At 51.1% G+C, this 20,185-nt stretch overlaps 6 protein-coding genes across 6 annotated transcripts; all 6 read left to right on the top strand.

Moving 5' to 3' along the window:
- Nucleotides 1–375: 375 nt before the first annotated feature.
- On the top strand, nucleotides 376–8,184 carry N7525_008219 (Beige/BEACH domain protein; the record flags this gene model as incomplete). Its single annotated transcript, XM_002568650.2, has 6 exons — nucleotides 376–2,863; nucleotides 2,920–3,281; nucleotides 3,341–3,791; nucleotides 3,862–7,676; nucleotides 7,726–8,103; nucleotides 8,155–8,184. 6 exons carry the CDS (start codon nucleotides 376–378, stop codon nucleotides 8,182–8,184), a joined length of 7,524 nt encoding a protein of 2,507 aa, XP_002568696.2.
- Nucleotides 8,185–9,313: 1,129 nt separating this feature from the next.
- N7525_008218 (sedoheptulose-7-phosphate:D-glyceraldehyde-3-phosphate transaldolase TAL1) lies at nucleotides 9,314–10,473 on the top strand (the record flags this gene model as incomplete). The annotated part of the gene is made up of 4 exons (XM_002568649.1): nucleotides 9,314–9,371; nucleotides 9,430–9,441; nucleotides 9,507–9,790; nucleotides 9,853–10,473. 4 exons carry the CDS (start codon nucleotides 9,314–9,316, stop codon nucleotides 10,471–10,473), a joined length of 975 nt encoding a protein of 324 aa, XP_002568695.1.
- A 763-nt stretch (nucleotides 10,474–11,236) lies between these two features.
- sod1 (superoxide dismutase SOD1) lies at nucleotides 11,237–12,260 on the top strand (the record flags this gene model as incomplete). Its single annotated transcript, XM_002568648.1, has 5 exons — nucleotides 11,237–11,249; nucleotides 11,637–11,816; nucleotides 11,877–12,028; nucleotides 12,086–12,182; nucleotides 12,238–12,260. 5 exons carry the CDS (start codon nucleotides 11,237–11,239, stop codon nucleotides 12,258–12,260), a joined length of 465 nt encoding a protein of 154 aa, XP_002568694.1.
- Nucleotides 12,261–12,618: 358 nt separating this feature from the next.
- N7525_008216 (putative transcription factor (Snd1/p100)) lies at nucleotides 12,619–15,467 on the top strand (the record flags this gene model as incomplete). The annotated part of the gene is made up of 2 exons (XM_002568647.2): nucleotides 12,619–12,756; nucleotides 12,942–15,467. 2 exons carry the CDS (start codon nucleotides 12,619–12,621, stop codon nucleotides 15,465–15,467), a joined length of 2,664 nt encoding a protein of 887 aa, XP_002568693.2.
- Nucleotides 15,468–15,989: 522 nt separating this feature from the next.
- Nucleotides 15,990–17,536, top strand: N7525_008215 (SEC14 family lipid-binding protein; the record flags this gene model as incomplete). Its single annotated transcript, XM_002568646.1, has 4 exons — nucleotides 15,990–16,258; nucleotides 16,351–16,492; nucleotides 16,558–16,932; nucleotides 17,012–17,536. The coding sequence occupies 4 exons, from the start codon at nucleotides 15,990–15,992 to the stop codon at nucleotides 17,534–17,536; spliced, it is 1,311 nt and encodes a 436-aa protein (XP_002568692.1).
- Nucleotides 17,537–18,876: 1,340 nt separating this feature from the next.
- N7525_008214 (sterol desaturase family protein) lies at nucleotides 18,877–19,917 on the top strand (the record flags this gene model as incomplete). The annotated part of the gene is made up of 1 exon (XM_002568644.1): nucleotides 18,877–19,917. The coding sequence occupies one exon, from the start codon at nucleotides 18,877–18,879 to the stop codon at nucleotides 19,915–19,917; it is 1,041 nt and encodes a 346-aa protein (XP_002568690.1).
- Between the last annotated feature and the right edge of the window lie 268 nt (nucleotides 19,918–20,185).

The raw sequence follows: 20,185 nt of genomic DNA, 5'->3' as shown, positions 1-20,185 counted from the left end.
GCTTCTCCACATTGCTCAGAGCTGCGTCTTATCGCGCTTATCATGCCCTATCAGTGATCGCCCGTAATTTTCAATTTTACCGTCCTTACAATACAACAACAGGGCTGTGTGCATGTGTCCAGCCCCCTCAAGACCTGAGTCACCTGATATACAACTTTCCCCTCCCCCCATAGCGAATTACAAAGGTGGCTGAATATTTGACATGGGGTTCTGCGGATGACGAGTACTGCAAATTTTCCTAACCGCCAGGTTTCCTATCTTGGCACTAGTACTGTCTATTGTCACACACCAATGCAGACCGTTGTACCCGCCCTTGAACATTCACGGTCTCTGATGGTCATACGCCATCGGAGCGGACGTGGATAAGATTTAGCTATGGCTCCGCCGGCACCCCTCCCCCCCTCCCCCTCCGGATCGACCGAACGATTGGCCGAAGAGCTAGCCCCAACCATTGACCAGCTCAAGAACGCCGGTACGGGCACCGCGATCACTCTGTCCCATGCTCTATCGACGACCGAATCTCTTCTTCGCCTGCGCCACACCTTCATAGATGATGCACGTCCACGCACCGCCAAAGATGCATTCCGATATCTCCAGGGCTTTCAAACTCTGCTGGCGCTAGCGGACCAGGTAGCCGAGGTCTACGATACGGTACACAAATCCAAGGAGGAAAGAAAAGGCCTATTGGGTATCTTCAAAGATATCCTCGGTGTATTGGCAGAGGGCCTGAAGGATCATTTTGGCAACAAGCGATATTTTGCTCGGAAGATAGTAGGGGGAGGCATTGCAGCGCTGGAACGAATCCTGACTGCACTGGTCAAGAAGATAGACACAACTGAAGATGACGCGCACCATCTTTACGGCGCCATTTTGGCAGCAGCTCTATGCCAGGAGACAGTGTCGGGTATTTTCGTAACACTGAGCACAAAGTTTCCCCACAATCAGGACTCTCCTTCTCCGGAAGACGTCCAGGATGCTGTGGATCATTGCATTGGGTCGGCGGAGACGGTGGAAGTGCCGGAACTACTTGGACCGTTCCTTCGTGTGTGGTTGATGCACTCCTCTTTGTCATCTGGATATGACATGTTACGCCTGGCCTTGCCCGCATGTCTCTGCCAATTGGCCTCGCAGTCTCGGAGGAACGTCGTAGCCTTGCATGCAACTGAGATGCTCACCTCAATCCTACCTCTCTTATTCGATGGTGGACGGTCAGACAGAGAGAAAGCAATTTACCAAAATCTCGCCCAATTTCTCAGCATCCAGGGCATGAGTAGCTTGGACGATGCTGTTTCCTTATACCGCGGGGCGCATGATAACCCGCAAGTTCTAAAAGTCCTATTGTCTGCTCTGAAATCCTCTAAGGAGCCTCCATCAATACAGTTCGATATGTCCCGCCATGGATACTGTTCGGTCGAGTTCGCAACACTTGGTCGCCCATTCCCTCCTATCAATTCCTCCGGCTACACTCTGGCAGCCTGGGCCCGTTTTGACGAGTTCGATCCCAACACGCATACTACTATATTTGGAGCATTTGATGCAACCCAAACATGTTTCATTCTTGCCTACCTCGAAAAGGATACTCGAAACTTTATACTTCAAACTTCGATTCGAGGTTCCCGTCCTAGTGTTCGGTTCAAGTCTAAAAGATTCGAGCCGAATCGCTGGTACCATATCTGTGTTGTTCAGAAGAGACCCAAGCCAATGTCTTCTTCCCGTGCATCTCTTTTCATAGACGGCGAGTTTGTTGAACAACTGAAGATCGAATACCCATCCGTTCCTGTAAGCCACCATTCAAGCAAGCCATCGCGTGTGCAGGCATTCTTTGGCACCCCTCAAGACCTGGCAATGCGTCTCGGAAAAGGCGTGTCCACTTCCCGGTGGTCACTTGCCAATGGAATGCTTTTCGACGAGGCTTATAGCGACGACATGGTAGCTGTTTTCTACAACCTTGGACCTCGGTATTATGGGAACTTCCAGGATTGCTTGGGCTCCTTCCAGACATACAGGGCCTCTGCTACTCTTAACCTGCGGAATGAACATCTTCACCCGGGTAAGGAGGAAGCCTCGGATATTGTCACTGCCATCCGTAGACGGGCGAGTACATTGATCCGTGAAAGCTCGATTTTGATCAATGTCTCTTCCGTCGCCGTTCTTGACGACGACGATAGCAATAACGTCGACGAGTCACAATTAGTAAAATGTCTCTCACGGCAGGCAGCGAAGAGTCTGCATCAGCTAACAAAGTCGGGTGGCAATGCAGTTGCTGTCAACGGTGCCGTCCCGGCTATCAATGACGGCTTAACACAGCCTCAGGGGGTCGGCATCCTGACAGGTGATCCTGTCGTTGCCGTGCCTAGGGCGATGGATGATGCTAGTTGGTGTCTAGGTGGCTGCGCCGCCGCCCATCTAAGCTTGATCAAAGCGGCCAGAACTCCCGAAAGCACCCGCATGGCCGTGGAAGCTCTCTACGAAGCGGTCCAGGACAACTGGAGAAACAGCGAGGCCATGGAAAGAGAGAATGGCTATGGTATTCTTGCGGCCTTATTGCGAGAAAAGCTTGGATTCTCGATGGGCAATTCCTCGACCGCGTCCAAAATCCCTGTGGTTACCTCTGATCTCCAGGAGCTGGGTTCCGTAATGCTTGATCTGCTGCGTTTGACTCTCGAGTTTGTTGGCTACGATTTCGAAATCCCCAATCGCTCCATCATCACGAACCCGCTCGCCTACCGTGTCCTACTCGTGGACATGGACGTCTGGCGATTCGGAGAATCTCAGGTGATTGGGTTGTATTACTCTCAATTCCGCACGTTTGCCGCCGATAGCAACTATCGCCGATTTAACGCCAGGCGTCTTAGTCGTATGCGTAAGTGTGCTTCCTGGTGACACTGCCATTCTTGTTATTCAGGCTGACCAAACCAGGTGTCAACAAAAAGTTACTGGAAACTTTGAAGGGTGGAGAGCTGACCGAAGAGTCTCTCCAACCTTGCTTATCCGCATTCCGCTCATTGATGGAGAGCAGTCCCTCTCCAGACCTTCTTCGATCACTAGCTTTGTCTATAACATATGCACTCCACAAGCCGAAGACTCCAGCAACTCTCCAGAAAAAGAAGAGCCTTCGGTACATGGCTACATCGCCTCGACCTGCGTCGGCGAAATCAGAAAGCAAATATCTTCCCAGCGTAACTTTGGGCATTGAAATGCTACGGCTCTATTCTTCAGTTTTGTGTAACCCACATGATCCTACGCCATTGCGAAAATTTGCCAAGGCCGTTACAAACAAGGTATGTGAATGATCATTTGCCTCGGAAACTCTAAGAGTTCTGTTTAACCATCTGTGCAGTGGCTTCTTTATCTCATGTGTGAGGATGAGCCGGAGGTTGTGATACTGGCAACACAGATTTTGGCCCGTCTAGTCGTGGTCATTGGCAGCGGATACAGCAAGAAGTTCGCGGAGAAGAGTGGTGGATACATCATTCTTGAACACCGTCTGAAGAGATGGTGGGATGTTCCCGCATTGTGGCCTATTTGCCTTTCTATCTTTTTCGGTGTCGATCATGCTTTGCTGAATCTCGACAAACCTCTCGACCAGTCCGAGCTGCTCAGGGCTTTTCTGATTGAAGGCGATGTAAAGGTCGTCTTCCCAGATATGCTGCCCGTCATTGTGAATATGTTGAAAAGCGGGGTGCGTAATTTGACCATGGCAAGTGATGTCCAAGAAGACACTCAAGGCTCTTTGGAAGAGCGTGCCTCCAAATGCGACAAACCAAAAATGAACTCTCTCAAGCTTCCTGGTATGCTCTCGTCACGCACGACTGTTTATGGCCCGGTCTTTCTCTGGCTGACACCCTTTTCTACCGTTAGATCCTACTCCCCCATACCAAAACATCCATGGCTTTGCTCTTATCAATTCGGTTGTGCAATTTTTAGAAGAAGCACGTGCTAGATCACCAAGCTTCCAGGATTTCACTGCACAATCTACTTACGTGCAGGAACTACTTTCTGTGGTCTATCCTGTTGTTGTTGGTGCTGATACCGTCAGCCCAAGCACAGAACTGAATTTCAGACACAGCGGACTCAGCTTCGATGACAGCAACCTAGTGCTACGGCCGCGCTCGAGCACTAATAATGCGTCGACAGCTTTGCAGACGTCCATGGTTGACTCCTTAGGCAGTGCTGAGGAAAGCACTGGTTCTTTGAAACGTGGCTCATCCTTTATTCTAGTCTCCCCTGATAAATCCAAACACCAGGCCTCTTCTGCACGGATACGGCGGTTTATGAACCCATCATTTATTGGGGATAAAACTGCCACTGATCATCCCGTTGTCAAGGCAGTCTTCAGGCTTGTTCTGGCCGTCTTCGAGGATCAGCTTTTAGGGCGCAAAGACTTTTCGGGCCTTGGTCTCTACCTGAAGACACCGTCCGGCTTTCTGGAACACCAGGCGTACTTCAATTCTTGGGTCCTTGGCTGTGTGCTTTCGGCATTGCAAGATCTCCCTCTGGTCCGACCATCTCTGCTTCATGAAACCCGGACACTTACGAACCTCGGCCGCTTCGCAACACATTTGGCGGAGGCAGTATACGAAGGCTGGTTTATTAACGGGGCATCGTCCACACTTGAATTCATTGGTACAATTTTGGAGTATCTCCAGCGCCCGGACATATCTCAGTTGAAGAGCATTCGTTTATGTAGCCAGGCTACCGGAACGATTCGCTCGACTCTGTACAAAGTTATCTTAATTCAGTTGTCAGAGGCAGATGACACTGCAACCATCACATTGCTAAACCGATTGAACTACTGGCAGGTGGTCCTTCTCTCGGCGGCTGAAACCCAATCAAAACATTTACACCTGCTATGCTACCTGCTGTACACCAAACTAATCAGCACAAATGGCGATGTCCGCTTAGCTGCTACCCGCTTATGGAGAATCACATTGGTACAGGCGCCGGACGGAATAACAACACTTCTCAGCCATGGCTCTGTCTCTCTCCAGCGGCGATTGGCTGACGGGTTTGATGCTCTTTCCGGAATGGACGACGAAGCTTTCCTGGTATGGATCGATGAACAGCGCGACGACCTGGATGCCTTGTTCTTCGGTGTATTTTCTCGATCGTGGGACACCTTCGTCTATGAGGAGAATACAAGCATCGAGGAGTCTGTCAAGTCCCGAGTATCGAAACGTAAAGACAAACTCAGACAATGGGCCCAGATTGAGAAATTCGACGAAGACATGACACGAAAACACGAGGCTACCTTGCCACATTGGATCTCGAATATCGCAGCATCTGAATTTTTGAAGTCTCAACGATTCTTGCAAGATCTTCAGGATAGCTCTACTTTTATGTGGTCAGCTTTCTCTGACTTGCTGCTTGACCTGCGACGACCAGGTGGTCTTCTCGCGGAGGAAAAAGAGAGGAGATGGTGGCTAGACCAGACAGAAGGTCGCAGCCGTATGCGACTACGTCTTGTTCCAGATGAGTCAGGTGAGCGACAGGACTATCAGCCCAAGCGTAAAGCCTCCGAGCCACCAGCAATCAAAATCGACACCCGCATACGTGCACTCTCAGAGGGTGAGACTCTGGCGGCGCCTCATGCTCTCCCAGGGGAACCCGAGAATGTGGGAAGCGGGTCACCGAACGGCGATGCCGACAACCGCAGCCTTATGGAGGATAACTTCGAGATGATTGACGATCCCAAAATCGAGCTCGAAGACTATGAAGACAGAAACCGGAAGGTGATGCGATCTCTCCAACGTGGTGACCAGGTACAAAACGTGTGTAATCTGTCTCGAATCATTGGTCTAGAAGCTGTGGAGGGTATCTCGATCCTCGGCAAGGACTGCATCTATATCCTCGACAATTTCTTCCAGAGAGCAGATGGTGAGATTGTGAACGTCTGGCAAGCCCCCAATGAGGAACGAGATCCGTATGTGCGCATGATTTCCGGTCGCGAATCAAATGACATCCGCTCGCAGGAGCATCAGACAAGGAGCTGGAAATGGTCTGATTTGGTCAGCGTTTCCAAGCGTCGCTTCCTCTTCCGTGATGTTGCTCTTGAGATATTCTTTACCGATGGCACCAGCTATTTGCTGACGTTGCTGTCGGCACGAGCTCGAGACGATCTGTGCAACCAACTGGCTACCAAGGCACCACAGGTCACGGGAAGCGCCGGACACTCACGACCAGAAGACATCTGGCGGTTTGAAACCCTTCGCAGTCAAGATGATGCACCACAGTCCCTCGGGTCTAAATTTGCTAGTGTCTTCGGTCACCTTCCGGCAAATCCGGCAACCCGAAAATGGGTCAAGGGTGAAATTTCCAACTTCCATTATCTGATGTTGATCAACACATTTGCTGGGCGTACGTTCAACGACTTGACTCAATACCCCGTCTTCCCATGGGTTTTGGCAGACTATACAAGCGAGGAACTTGACCTTACCAACCCGGCCACATTCCGAGACCTATCGAAGCCTATGGGCTGCCAAACACTAGACCGAGAAATGGGCTTCCGTGAGAGATACAACGCTTTTGCTGAGATGGGTGACGATGGTTCTCCCCCTTTCCATTATGGAACACATTACTCTTCCGCCATGATTGTCAGCTCCTACCTCATTCGGCTGCAACCATTCGTCAAGTCATATCTTTTACTCCAGGGCGGCTCCTTTGATCATGCCGATCGCCTCTTCTATTCAATCCGCAAGGCATGGGAATCAGCATCGCGAGGAAACATGACCGATGTTCGTGAACTTACCCCTGAGTTCTTCTATCTTCCGGAATTCCTGTTGAACTCGAATCATTATGACTTTGGTCTTCTTCAAAACATGACCACTGCCATTGACTCGGTTGAGTTGCCACCTTGGGCAAAAGGCGATCCCAAGATCTTCATTGCAAAGCACCGGGAGGCACTTGAGAGTCCCTATGTGTCCGAGAATCTCCATCGCTGGATTGATCTTGTTTTTGGTAGTAAGCAAAAGGGCGAGGCAGCTGTCGAGTCTGTCAATGTCTTCCACCACCTCTCGTACAAAGGGGCCAAAGACTTGGATGCCATTGATGACCCAATGGAACGGTTAGCCACCATCGGCATTATTCACAACTTTGGGCAAACTCCTCACCAAATCTTCCAACGACCTCATGCACAGAGGGAAGACCAACGGCACCGCATACCCCGGTTGGATACTCTCGCTGAATCCCTGACACAAATGCCTTTGTCTCTTCTTGACATTGAAGAGCGAGTGGCCACTCTATCAATGAAACAAGACCGTCTACTGTGTACCGCGGCCTTGAGGCTCAACGTGCCGCCAGCCTACGATTACTACATGGAATGGGGATTCTTCGATGGCAGTGTTCGATTCTATGCCGCCGATACTCGCAAGCTCCTGGGCCACTTTGAGCACCTTCATGTTGGCCAATTGTCTCATGCCAGCTTTGCGGATTCACGCACCCTGGTCACCTGCGGTACGGACTGTACTATCTCGTTATGGACGGTCACTGCAACCTCCAAGTCTGTTGATTTGCAGCCCATTGGGTCGCTCTTTGGTCACCGAGCCCCAGTGACTACCCTCGCCGTTTCGCGCTCCTTCAGTACTTTGTTGTCTGCCTCCAATGACGGGCAGGTTATGCTATGGGATCTCAATCGACGATCTTTTGTGCGACTCCTTCCCGGCGACGGTGCGGTCGATGTATGTTTCCCTTTTTCCTACTATCCGCTATCCTTTACTGACAAATTAGTGTGCTCGAATCAACGATGTGTCCGGAGACATTATGGTTTGTCGCGGTAATCGCTTGACATTATATACCCTCAATGGCGTATTGTTGGTTGACCAATCAATCTGCGAGTCGGGCGACGACCGCGTTTTGTCCTGCGTCTTCTACGAGGGTGTGCAGAATGAATGGCTGGAGCGTGAATTGGTGTTGACAGGTCATACTCGTGGTGTGGTCAACATCTGGAGCAAGACTATTCGCGGTGACCGCTTTGAGCTGGAATTGATCCGACAGTTGCATCATACCGACAACAGTCGCGACAATGGTGCCAATATCAGTGCCGGTATCAGTTGTATTTTGGCTCTTCCCCACGTGGTCTATACGGGGGATGAGGCCGGCCGAGTGGTGAGTTTTACGCCGATTCATGTTCCATTGACGAAACTAACGTGATGGTAGTATGAATGGAACTGCATCCAGCGCCGCTAATTTCCTGTGTTATTCAAACACCCTCCATTTGTCCTTGATATCATGTTCATAGTCAAAAAGCATATTCACTAGACAATTTCTAGCACTCAACCCCTTCCTTTTCCGATTGTACTATGCGCCTCTTACCTGCTGCCGTTCTGGCAATAAAACCCAATGAATTCCCCTTCAAAAGATGCTTCTGGGGGCGAGCTACCTAGGTACCAGCTGCACTTGTGTACAACGCATAACCCTTGGTCGACCATGAATATCCTCGGGTCTTTATGTCAACGATCATATAAGTATGACTAGTGGCCACCCGGCGGTCGAGCCCATGGACTAAAGCACGATGCCGTGTGAGGACATTGGCAATCGCACTAACTGAAGGACGTTGATGGAATGACACGGAAGACAATGTAGAGAAAGCCCTCTCTCCAACAAGACATTCTGTAGCCCCAGGGGAAATGATATATACAGACGAATATGTACATATGTACTCCATATGTAAAATCATGTTACTACAGACTAGTTATAAGCAGTGGCGTTTGTGACTTCCTTTTCAGGCAACCTCCATTTGGAAATTATTACAATCCAGAGCCAAGGGTCTTCGGAAACCATATTTCTCCATAACGACAAAGTAGCCGTTGATATTTAGCCGGGCCCCCGGTGAACATTGCGAAGACCACAGCAGTAGTGGGCCGTTGTCCGGTCTACCATCCTCCGGTTGGGGGGGAAGACGGAGCACTCTGCGCCGGATTTGGGATTGTAGCACAATTGCTCAAGCAGCTCAAGCAGAGTAGATATGATGTTATATTGAAATTGATCTATAATCGAAAGACCACAGAGATTGAAACAGAAGAGTAAAGAACCTAGGATGCAATGGCAAAAACCAAAAAAGCAAGAAGAAGTTGTACCTGCGAAAAGACACAGCTTTCTGATTTCATCGGCGTCATTTGCCCCACCATCCCACCTGGGAAACGGGACACAGGCCAGGTACTTCCACTTATTATGGTAATTCCATACTAAATTCAAGTACCTGGCAGTTGCTCTGGTTCGGGTCCATGACACCACCCCTCCTTCTTAAACACGTCGTCCGCCACCCTTCTTCTCTCCTCTTCATCCTTTCTCCATCTCACTTTCAATACATAAAAAAATGTCTTCTTCTCTCGAACAGCTTAAGGCTTCCGGCACCACCGTCGTCTGCGACTCTGGTAAGCTATCAATCTCATCTTCTACACATTGAAAAACACGCTAACACTAAACTTCTAGGTGACTTTGCCAGTATGTATTCCAGGTCGACGTGACATTGGTTTTAGCATTGAACGGCCAGCTAACGTGAACCACAGCTATTGGCAAGTACAAGCCCCAGGATGCCACCACCAACCCCTCTTTGATTCTGGCTGCTTCCAAGAAGCCCGAGTATGCCGCTCTCATCGATACTGCCGTTGCCTACGGCAAGCAGAACGGAAAGACCCTCGATGAGCAGGTTGAGGCCACTCTTGACCGTCTCCTCGTTGAGTTCGGAAAGGAGATTCTTAAGATCATTCCCGGCAAGGTCTCCACCGAGGTTGACGCCAAGCTGTCCTTCGATACTCAGGGTTCCGTCAACAAGGCTCTTGAGATCATCAAGGTACGTCTACAAGTTCACCCGGACTGACTTGTCGACGATCCCAAGCTGACCCTTCTACCTAGCTTTACGCCGACAACGGTATCTCCAAGGACCGTGTCCTGATCAAGATTGCCTCCACCTACGAGGGCATCAAGGCCGCTCACATCCTCCAGACCCAGCACGGCATCAACTGCAACCTGACCCTTATGTTCTCTCTGGTTCAGGCCATTGCCGCCGCCGAGGCCGGTGCCTACCTCATCTCTCCCTTCGTTGGTCGCATTCTTGACTGGTACAAGGCTGCCCACAAGCGCGACTACACCCCCCAGGAGGACCCCGGTGTCAAGTCCGTCCAGGACATCTACAACTACTACAAGAAGTTCGGCTACAACACCATTGTCATGGGTGCCTCTTTCCGTAACGTCGGCGAGATCACCGAGCTGGCTGGTTGTGACTACCTGACCATCTCCCCCAACCTCCTGGAGGACCTCTTCAACTCCACCGATGCTGTGCCCCAGAAGCTCAACCCCGCTGGTGCCGCCAGCCTCGAGATCAAGAAGCGCGAGTACCTCAACAACGAGGCTGACTTCCGCTTCGACTTCAACGAGGAGGCCATGGGTGTTGAGAAGCTCCGTGAGGGTATCTCCAAGTTCGCTGCCGATGCCGTTACCCTCAAGCAGCTTCTTGCCCAGAAGATCCAGGCTTAGATTGAGTTATGGTCTTTCTTTTAATTGTTTAATTGTAAATTGGCGATCTCCCAAAAACTGGAATCGGTAGATACGAATTGATGAATTTGTCACAAGTGTTATTTTCTCCAGTCTGTAGAAAATTAATATGTAGACATGAGGTAAACTGCGGAATCTGCCCAGGTGGCCGGGTCGGCTTATTCACAACCCCCGCACTAGTGTTTTCCAGCTGTGGTGTCATTTCATGTCGGGACATTGCGATTGATACACTGCACGGTTTTATATTACCCGAGCTGATGTCAATTGCTGATAGGACGGTTTGGAGCTTTGGATGTCAGACAGCTGTGCAACGGTAATACAAACTACATAATACTGCTCAGCGGAGTAGAGACGATCCAGTACAAGAAGTACATACATACATATAGTGATTGGAGCACATAGCAGCAGTGATGTGGCAATTGTTTACGAGGAAGAGGTATTCAATTGAAAATTGAAGTGTTTCACGAGTCCACGGGTTCACGATCTGATTAATAATTATGTCATTCCCCCTCTCGCTGCCCACTTGGGAAGGTGGGGGATGTTTTGTTGTGGTTTAAGTACCAAGTACTGCTGGGCACAGCCATTTCAATACTGGAATACATGTACCAGGTACCTCTATGATACAAGTGTAGAGTCACGTCAACATCATCCGCCTTATTATCTTCATCCGCCCACTTCCACTCCTCTTCCTTCAAAATACCCATCTTCTTCAATCTTCAATCTAAAATATTTCAAGATAATCAAAATGGTTAAGGCTGGTAAGTAATTTCCATTATTGGTTTTATCTGGGCCATACATAAGGCCCTCAGCCTCCAAGTTCCCCACGATCTGTGGCAAGGGGACCTTGGGTGTGAGCAGATTTGAGCACCTTGTGATCCAGATCCCAAATCCGAGCCTATCGGCTTGCATCCTCCCCCTAGCTCTCCACTGCTGTCTGGACATCTGGCAATGCCCCTGGGACAAAGCAGGGGATCATCGCTGCTCATTTGCTGAAGCCTGGCATTCTTCCTGGGCCAGTGCGGCACCAGCCGTTGCTGAGGCTGAGACGAGACTCCAGAGACCCTGGAGATCCAATAGCCGGCATGCCGGGCAGCCTTCGATAAGCCTTCTAGAACAATTTTTTGACCATTTTTCTTTCCTTGCAGTTGCTGTCCTCCGTGGTGACGCTAAGGTCGCCGGTACCGTTACCTTCGAGCAGGCTAACGAGAGTGCCCCCACCACCATCTCCTGGAACATCACCGGCCACGACGCCAACGCTGAGCGTGCTTTCCACGTTCACCAGTTCGGTGACAACACCAACGGCTGCACCTCTGCTGGTCCCCACTGTATGTGATTCATAATGAGCCAAAGATGAAGATGAAGGCTCGAGTGCTGATCGCTTTCAGTCAACCCCTTCGGCAAGACCCACGGTGCTCCCACTGACTCCGAGCGTCACGTTGGTGACCTTGGCAACTTCAAGACCGATGCCGAGGGTAACTCCAACGGCTCCAAGCAGGATGAGCTTATCAAGCTGATTGGTGCCGAGTCCGTTCTGGGCGTGAGTTTATCATTGATGCCCGAATTACCGAAACAGATCGCTAACCTATCTGCTTAGCGCACTCTCGTCGTCCACGCCGGTACTGATGACCTTGGCAAGGGTGGTAACGAGGAGTCCAAGAAGACCGGTAACGCTGGCCCCCGCCCTGCTTGCGGTAAGTTCATGAAGGCGTGGATGTAGTGGAGATGAATGCTAATGAAATGCTATAGGTGTCATCGGTATTGCCGCATAAATGTGCAGCTCTATCCCTTTTTTGAAACCTGGATTTTGATATCTCTGCCGTAATTGGTGGAGGAAAAAAGTACAGGATACTCCGTCTAGGATACATGAATGAATGCCAATTTGACATGAGTATATTTGGAGATCTGTCATCGATTGTATAGCTTCGATACTTCGTAGACTTCCGTACAACTAGAAGCTCGGATCGCCTGACCGCTTTCCCCCACAAGTCTAAACACCGGCCACGTTTCCCCTCAGGACATTCCCCTTGCTCTCAACTTCTTTTTCTCTTCCTGGTGTTTATTTATTCTGGTTTTGTCTTCAATCTCATTGCAATTGTGCATGTGGTAGTGGAGACTGTTTCATTCAGTATGCCTTTCGAAGCCCGGGTCAAGTCCGTCCTGTCCGGTGACACGGTCGTGCTGTCGAATATCACCAACCCTTCACAAGAACGTGTCCTGAGTTTGGCTTATGTCTCTGCTCCTAGATTAAGGAGAGAGGGTGACGAGGTAGGTGCATTGTTGAGATTGATTGCCCGTTGATTGCACCATTGGAAGACCAAATTGTTGCTTCCTGTCATCTCCAGTTGGTCTTTCTGGCGCACGAGAGCTACGGACATCAGTCGATAAAACGAGGATGACTGAAGGGAAAGAGAGAAAAAGAGACAAGGCTAATTTAAAGAACGAAATTCTAGGCATACGCCTTCCAATCCCGCGAATTCCTCCGTGAGCTCCTTGTCGGCAAAGTCGTCCAGTTCCACGTTATATACACCATCCCCACTGGTGCCAAGCGTGACTATGGCACCATCAAGCTGCCCGGTTTCGACGCATCATTGCCCGATATCAGTGTGCAGGAGGGCTGGACAAGAGTCCGTGAAGAAGCAGGCAAGCGCGGAGATGAATCCGAGGAGACTGTTGGACTCCTGGAACGCCTCCGCGCATTGGAAGCCCTTGCCCAGGATGAAGGAAAGGGAACCTGGGCCGGCGGCAACGATGGCCAGATCGATACTACCTACGAGTTGACTGGCGCTCGGGATCTGGTCAAGCGTAACTTGGGCCACCAGTTGGAGGGTATTATCGAAAAGGTCCTGAACGGTGACCGTGTTGTGCTGCGTTTGCTTCTCCAGCCACAGGAGCACATTCAGACTGTCATTGCCATTGCTGGTATCCGGGCACCATCTGCTAAGCGCACAACTGCTGAGGGCAAAGAGACCGCGGCCGAGCCATTTGGTGATGAGGCGCAACAGTTTGTTGAGGAACGATTGTTGCAGCGTAAGGTCAAGGTTTCTCTGCTTGGTGTCACGCCGCAGGGACAGATTGTTGCCACCCTGCTTCACCCCAACGGAAATATCTCTCGATTCCTTCTTGAGGCTGGTCTCGCCCGTTGCCAGGATCATCACTCGACGCTTCTGGGCCCGGACATGGCTCTCCTCCGCCAGGCCGAACTTACAGCGAAGGCTGACCGCAAGGGATTGTGGGTTAGCCACACGGGACCCACAACTGCTGGTGCCGCGGCTGTGGACTACGTTGTCACTCGTGTTTTGAATGCGGATACCCTCTTCATCCGCAGCAAGGCTGGACAGGAGAAGAAGATCAGTCTCGCCAGTATCCGCCAGCCAAAGCCTTCCGACCCCAAGCAGGCTCCCTTTGCCGCTGAGGCGAAGGAGTACCTCCGCAAGCGGGTTATCGCCAAGCATGTCATGGTCACTGTGAACGGCAAGAAGCCTGCAAGCGAGGGCTACGAGGAGCGCGAAGTCGCTACTGTTGTGCAGGGCAACACCAACGTTGCTGTGGCTCTTGTGGAGGCTGGTTACTCCTCTGTCATTCGTCACCGTATGGATGATGCTGACCGGTCTCCCGACTACGATGCGCTGCTTGCTGCTGAGGCTGATGCCCAGAAAGAGGGCCGTGGAATGTGGACTTCCAAGGCTCCCAAGGCGAAGCAGGTCGTAGACTACTCAGAGAGCGTACAGAAGGCCAAGCTGGAGCTTGGTATCTTGCAACGTCAAAAGCGTGTCCCGGCTGTTGTCGACTTTGTCAAGTCTGGCTCTCGCTTCACTGTCCTAGTGCCCCGCGATAACGCCAAATTGACTCTCGTTCTTTCCGGTATCCGTGCCCCTCGCTCTTCCCGCGGACCCAGCGACGCCGGCGAGCCTTTCGGCCAGGAGGCCCACGACCTTGCCAACCGCCGCTGCATGCAGCGCGACGTTGAGATTGACGTTGAGACCATTGACAAGGTTGGCGGGTTCATCGGTAGCCTTTACATCAACAAAGAGAACTTCACGACCGTTCTGCTGGAGGAGGGTCTCGCCACCGTCCATGCATACTCGGCTGAGCAGTCTGGTCACGCCAACGAGTATTTCGCTGCTGAACAACGGGCCAAGGACGCCCGCAAGGGACTGTGGCATGACTGGGACCCCGCCAAGGAGGCTGCTGAGGCTGAGGAAGCCGAGGCCGCCAATGGCGCCGGAACTGGCACTGAGAGCGATGCCGCGCCCGTACAGCGTCGCAAGGACTACCGCGATGTTATGGTTACCTACATTGACCCCGCCTCTGCAAAGCTCAAGCTGCAACAGATCGGCACTGGTACCAACGCGCTCACCGAGCTGATGAGCGCTTTCCGCAAGTTCCACATTAACAAGGCCAATGACACCCCGCTGCCCGGCCCTCCCAAGGCCGGCGACTGGGTTGCCGCCCAATTTACCGAAGACGGTGACTGGTACCGCGCCAAGGTGCGCCGCAACGACCGCGAGAAGGAGCAGGCTGAGGTGGTCTACGTCGACTTCGGCAACTCCGAGACTCTGCCATGGGCATCACTCCGCCCTCTCACCCAACCCCAATTCTCCGGTCAGACCCTCCGTCCCCAGGCCGTTGACGCGGTCCTCTCTCTCCTGCAGTTCCCCACCTCCGAGGATTACCTCGAGGACGCCGTCGGCTTCGTTGGCGACCAGACCTTCGACCGCCAACTCGTCGCAAACGTTGACCACGTCGACCAGGACGGCACCCTGCACGTCACTTTACTCGACCCCTCTGCTTCCAAGAGTTTGGATAACAGCATTAACGCTGACATCATTCACGAGGGTCTGGCCATGGTACCCCGCAAGCTGAAGGCATGGGAGCGCGCCTCCGTCGATACCCTCTCCAACCTGCGCGCGCTCGAGGACGAGGCTAAGGCTGAGCGCCGCGGTATGTGGGAGTATGGTGATCTGACCGAGGACTAACTTGTATTTAAATTTTGCGCTGTATAAGGGCGATCTGTACAGATATGGTTGGGATTGGCCCTATGATTAGCATTTGGCTGTGCTGTGTACACTGAGATATGGTGCTTTTGTTTAATTGAGACCGGAATTTTATTGCATTTCTGTGTTTCATGCTATCTTCCAAAACACTAGCGGGTCTAGTTTCAGGGTCTATTACCAGGGCTGGCTACCTTGTTTGACGTTGGAATCCTGCCGATTAGCTTGGTGAATCGATGGGTCTGCGATGTATTTCGCAGATGAAAGACGTTTTGACCCAGGACAGTCAATATTCTCGAATAGAGCTAAATCCCAGCCAAAATGTGAGATGGAGAGGAATTCGCGATATATCACAAAATATAGTCAACCCCAGAAAGCCCCCGACCTCGGGACAAAACACCGTCAGTTTTATTTCACCGCCTCTTTCCCTCCGCCACCTCCGAGATCTGCTTTAGAAGGTCGATCTCTCCTTCAAAATAGTAAAACATAAGAGATAGAAGGATCATCATGTTTTGGGGCAACAAGACTCCGCAGGACTCCGAACAGGACCTGGCGCGCACCGATTCAGCGTCAAGGAACGATCCCGTCGCTTCCGCCTCACAAGCTTCGGGCACCGCATGGCTCGCCGGACACTTGCACCACCTTACTCCGGAGCAGGAGGACAAGCTACAGGAGTTCAAGAAATTGTGCGCCGAGCGGAAATACTACACTCCTGCCGTGGAACAAGCAGATGGCGTCGAGGCGAAGCCCGCCAGCCAGGATGATGCGACTTTATTGTATGTGGCGCATCCACGCTAGACCCCGACACAGCTAGAAACGGACGCATTGAATAAGATGATCGAGTGCTGATCCTGATTTCTTTGTGCAGGCGATTCCTCCGAGCTCGCAGATTTGACGTCGAGGGCGCGTGGGCTCAATTCAAGGACACCGAAGACTGGCGCAAAGACAACGCCATCGAGAAGCTATATGAGAATATCAGCGTCGACTCATACGAGGCCGCCCGACGGATGGTGCGTTTTATAAAATATATTGCGAACGAAAACAGATCCCGTGCTCACGTCTACCGTCTCTACAGTATCCCCAATGGACAGGCCGTCGCGATCGCCGCGGAATTCCTATCTACGTCTTCCAGATCCGCCACTTGGATAACAAGGCTGTCGCCGCTTACAACTCCACCATGACTACCGGTACACCCGAAACCCACAAATCATCCACAGTCCCTGCGCGCTTGTTGAACCTGTTCGCTTTGTATGAGAGCCTCCTCCGGTTCGTGATGCCGCTCGCCTCCGCGCTGCCACGTCCGAACCCGGAGACGCCTATTGTCACATCGACCAATATCGTGGATGTCAGCGGTGTTGGCCTGAAGCAGTTCTGGAACCTGAAGAGTCATATGCAGGATGCCAGTGTTTTGGCCACGGCGCATTACCCGGAGACGTTGGATCGAATCTTTGTATGTTGTTCCCCCTATCTAATCCGTCCGGAAATGTATTACCGTTGAAGATGAGATCGTGGAACTAACTCACTGTTAGATTATCGGAGCGCCCTCATTCTTCCCCACCGTCTGGGGCTGGATCAAGCGCTGGTTCGACCCAGGCACCACCTCGAAGATCTTCATTCTCTCCGCCGCAGAGGTTGAGCCCACTCTCACCTCCTTCATGGAACCATCCAGCATTCCCAAGCAATACGGCGGCGAGCTGGACTGGGCTTGGGGCGATATGCCCAACTTGGACGAGCCCAGCCGCGAACTGCTCCGCGGAATCGAGCAGCCACTTGCCGAAGGACAAACACGAAAGAACATCCTCAAGGGCCCTATTTTGTTCAACGGCGATCACCTCCAGGTGCTGGGCACTGTGGATGGAACTAATCGGAGGGAAATCGTTCCCATCCCGAAGACACAGGCTTCGGTTGAGTCAGAGGCTAACACCCCTGGCTCTGCGGAGAGAGCGGCGTCTAGCAGCGAGGAGACTAAAGTAGACGATGACGAGAAGATGATTGACAACGTGGCGGTCAAGGTTAACCAGTTATGTGTGGATGGGAGTCATGTTGCCGTATAGAGCACATAGAAAGGCAACAGGGATAATCGTGTTGGGGTTTTGTGTTTGGACATACCATTACTTGATGTCACATAGCACAAGATAGCGCGGATCTCAATACCGAGGCATATTTTTCTTCTATCTTGTTTTTGTTCTTGGGTATCTGTCTGCCTGGTTTATACTTTGAAGTGGGAAATTTCATGTGCTTTCACACGCATCTATAGGGGTATGTGTTTTTGATGTCATCTTCCCAGCATTTCTACTAGGCAAGGTCATATGCTTTCTCGTTTGTGAGTGTGCTCTGGCTTGTTCATATGAATTGACTCATCTTCAAACAGTTCATAGGCCTGGAGACACGCTTGTTTGATCATCTATCCGTATCGACAACTGACCATTAAATCGATATATAATCAACAGCGATAGTCGGTTAGTGACTGAGTTTCTTGTACTAGATTATTTATTGACTTCCAAGGTTAGGATGAGATTCTAAGGGACATTGTATTGCAATACTACCCTGCCTTTCTATGCCTTCCCCTTCCTCGGTGCTATGAACTACGACTATCGAAATGATTAGCCATAAGATGCAGAACAACGTGAAAGCTCAATCTCGTAGAATATCTTTTCTATATAATCTATAAAATGCACCAGAATACTGAATGTAAATGTGTAGAACGATCAGATATATAACCCTTGACCTTTGATTGCGTCTAGGTCTATACCGTAGCCGAGCCCCTCAGAAGATCTACAAGAGAAATTAAAAATAGATCGTCCCTAAGCATCAGATAATGAATCATACGGAAAATCATGAAACATCAAGAAACCTCGTTCGGATGTCTGTTGGCCAATTTGGCCAATTAGGAATAAGGGCTTCGATTGGCCACATGACTCGGAAAGTCCATGCAGATGCAGATGCAGGCCAACGTCTGCACATCACATCTATACGGCCAAATACGTTGGACATCTAGAATTATGTCCTGATTAACTAAAGGAAACAGAATTTTCTCGTGAATGCCCCTGTACCATGATATCACCCCCGAATGAGCCCGAACACGAACATGAGGCAACCATGTTGAGCCCAAGCGCTAGTTAACGCACCAAAACAGCCCTGTTGTTGGGAAAGAGTCCAAGATGAGATATGATCGACGTCATGTTCCAATCCAGTCAAACGCCCGAGGCTCATTTTTGCGGGGTGCGTGAAAGAAGTGGGCTTCTTCACATGTGCCGAATGTCGCCAACGGCCGAACGACGGGGGGAGGGATCGACAATAAGCCCAAGCACTTAAAACCCACTAACCCACCATCAGGTACGGGGGTGGGTTAAAGTGTACATTTTGACACCATTGTACTGTTTACAAACCAGCCATGAGTGGTAATCCAAAGGACTCCATGAAGTCCACCTGGCGGCAGCAAGCCCGCTCAGAGTGGACTCTCTTCCACTGGTTCTACGAACTACTAGGAATCCACCCAGAACACCTCGACAAGAACATCCCCGTCCATCTAAAGGAAGACGCCGTGCCCTATGTGCCAGACTGGTCCATGCATCGGTGGGTGCTCACGCACGCCGCCATCCCCCTCCTACTACACCACGCCTACGTCGAGTTCACCGGCCACAACCTCAGCGCCTGGGCCGCCTTCTTCCTATACGGACTGGCCTTCAAAGCCATCGCCATCCACGAACTCCACGTCCTCCGACGACTGGGCCACCAGCACGGTTTCCTAGACGGGGACAAGCACGCCCGCGATGGCGTCCCAGACGTCGGCGTCGCAAAGGTCGTCCGCTCGCTCGTATCGACATCGACCTTCCGACCAATGTTCACTGTCTTCTTCGCCTACCACGCCACGCACGCCCCCTCAACTATGAACTTCGCCTGGCTGCCCCTCGAAATAGGGCTGTACGGGATCGTCCTTGACTTCTGGTTCTACTGGTACCACCGGGTCATGCACGATGTCGGCGCGTTGTGGAAATACCATCGCACCCACCACCTCACTAAGCACCCCAACCCGCTGTTGACGCTGTATGCGGACACTGAGCAGGAGTTCTTCGATATCCTTGGTGTCCCGCTTATGACTTATTTCAGTATGCGGTTTATGGGCATGCCGATGGGGTTCTATGAGTGGTGGGTTTGTCATCAGTATGTTGTGTTTGCGGAGTTGGCGGGTCATAGTGGGTTGCGGGTGCATGCTACGCCGCCGTCGACGTTGAGCTTTGCTTTGCGTTGGTTTGATGCGGAGCTTGTTATTGAGGATCATGATTTGCATCATCGTAAGGGTTGGAGGAAGAGTTATAACTATGGGAAGCAGACGAGGCTTTGGGATCGGATCTTTGGCACTTGCACTGATCGTATTGAGTCTGTTGAGCACAATGTTGATTATGCTAACTCGTCACCTATGCCGTTGTATTGAGTGAATCTCGCGGGTTTGGCTGATGATTTGATCTCCTTTTGGCGTCGAAAATAGTACCTATAAGGTCTGTGCAGTTAGGTGTTCTTGTTCTTGTTTTGCTATACTCTTTGCTATGTTAGATCCTTTAGATATTATGTATATGAATGGAATGTTCCCCATGACCAATGACATTCTGTATATTAGACCGCAGTCTCTTGAGCAGAGCAGGTTGGCTTCAGATGCTACGTGTGTAGAATTTGACAAGCAATGTATGTATTACAGTCTAAAG

This window comes from Penicillium rubens (assembly GCF_028828025.1).
Source record: "Penicillium rubens strain IBT 27055 chromosome Unknown utg000003l_segment0_segment0, whole genome shotgun sequence".
NCBI classification, from domain to species: Eukaryota; Fungi; Ascomycota; class Eurotiomycetes; order Eurotiales; family Aspergillaceae; genus Penicillium; species Penicillium rubens.
The sequence above is the reverse complement of the archived record's forward strand: the minus strand, read 5'-3'. Positions and strand labels throughout refer to the sequence as shown.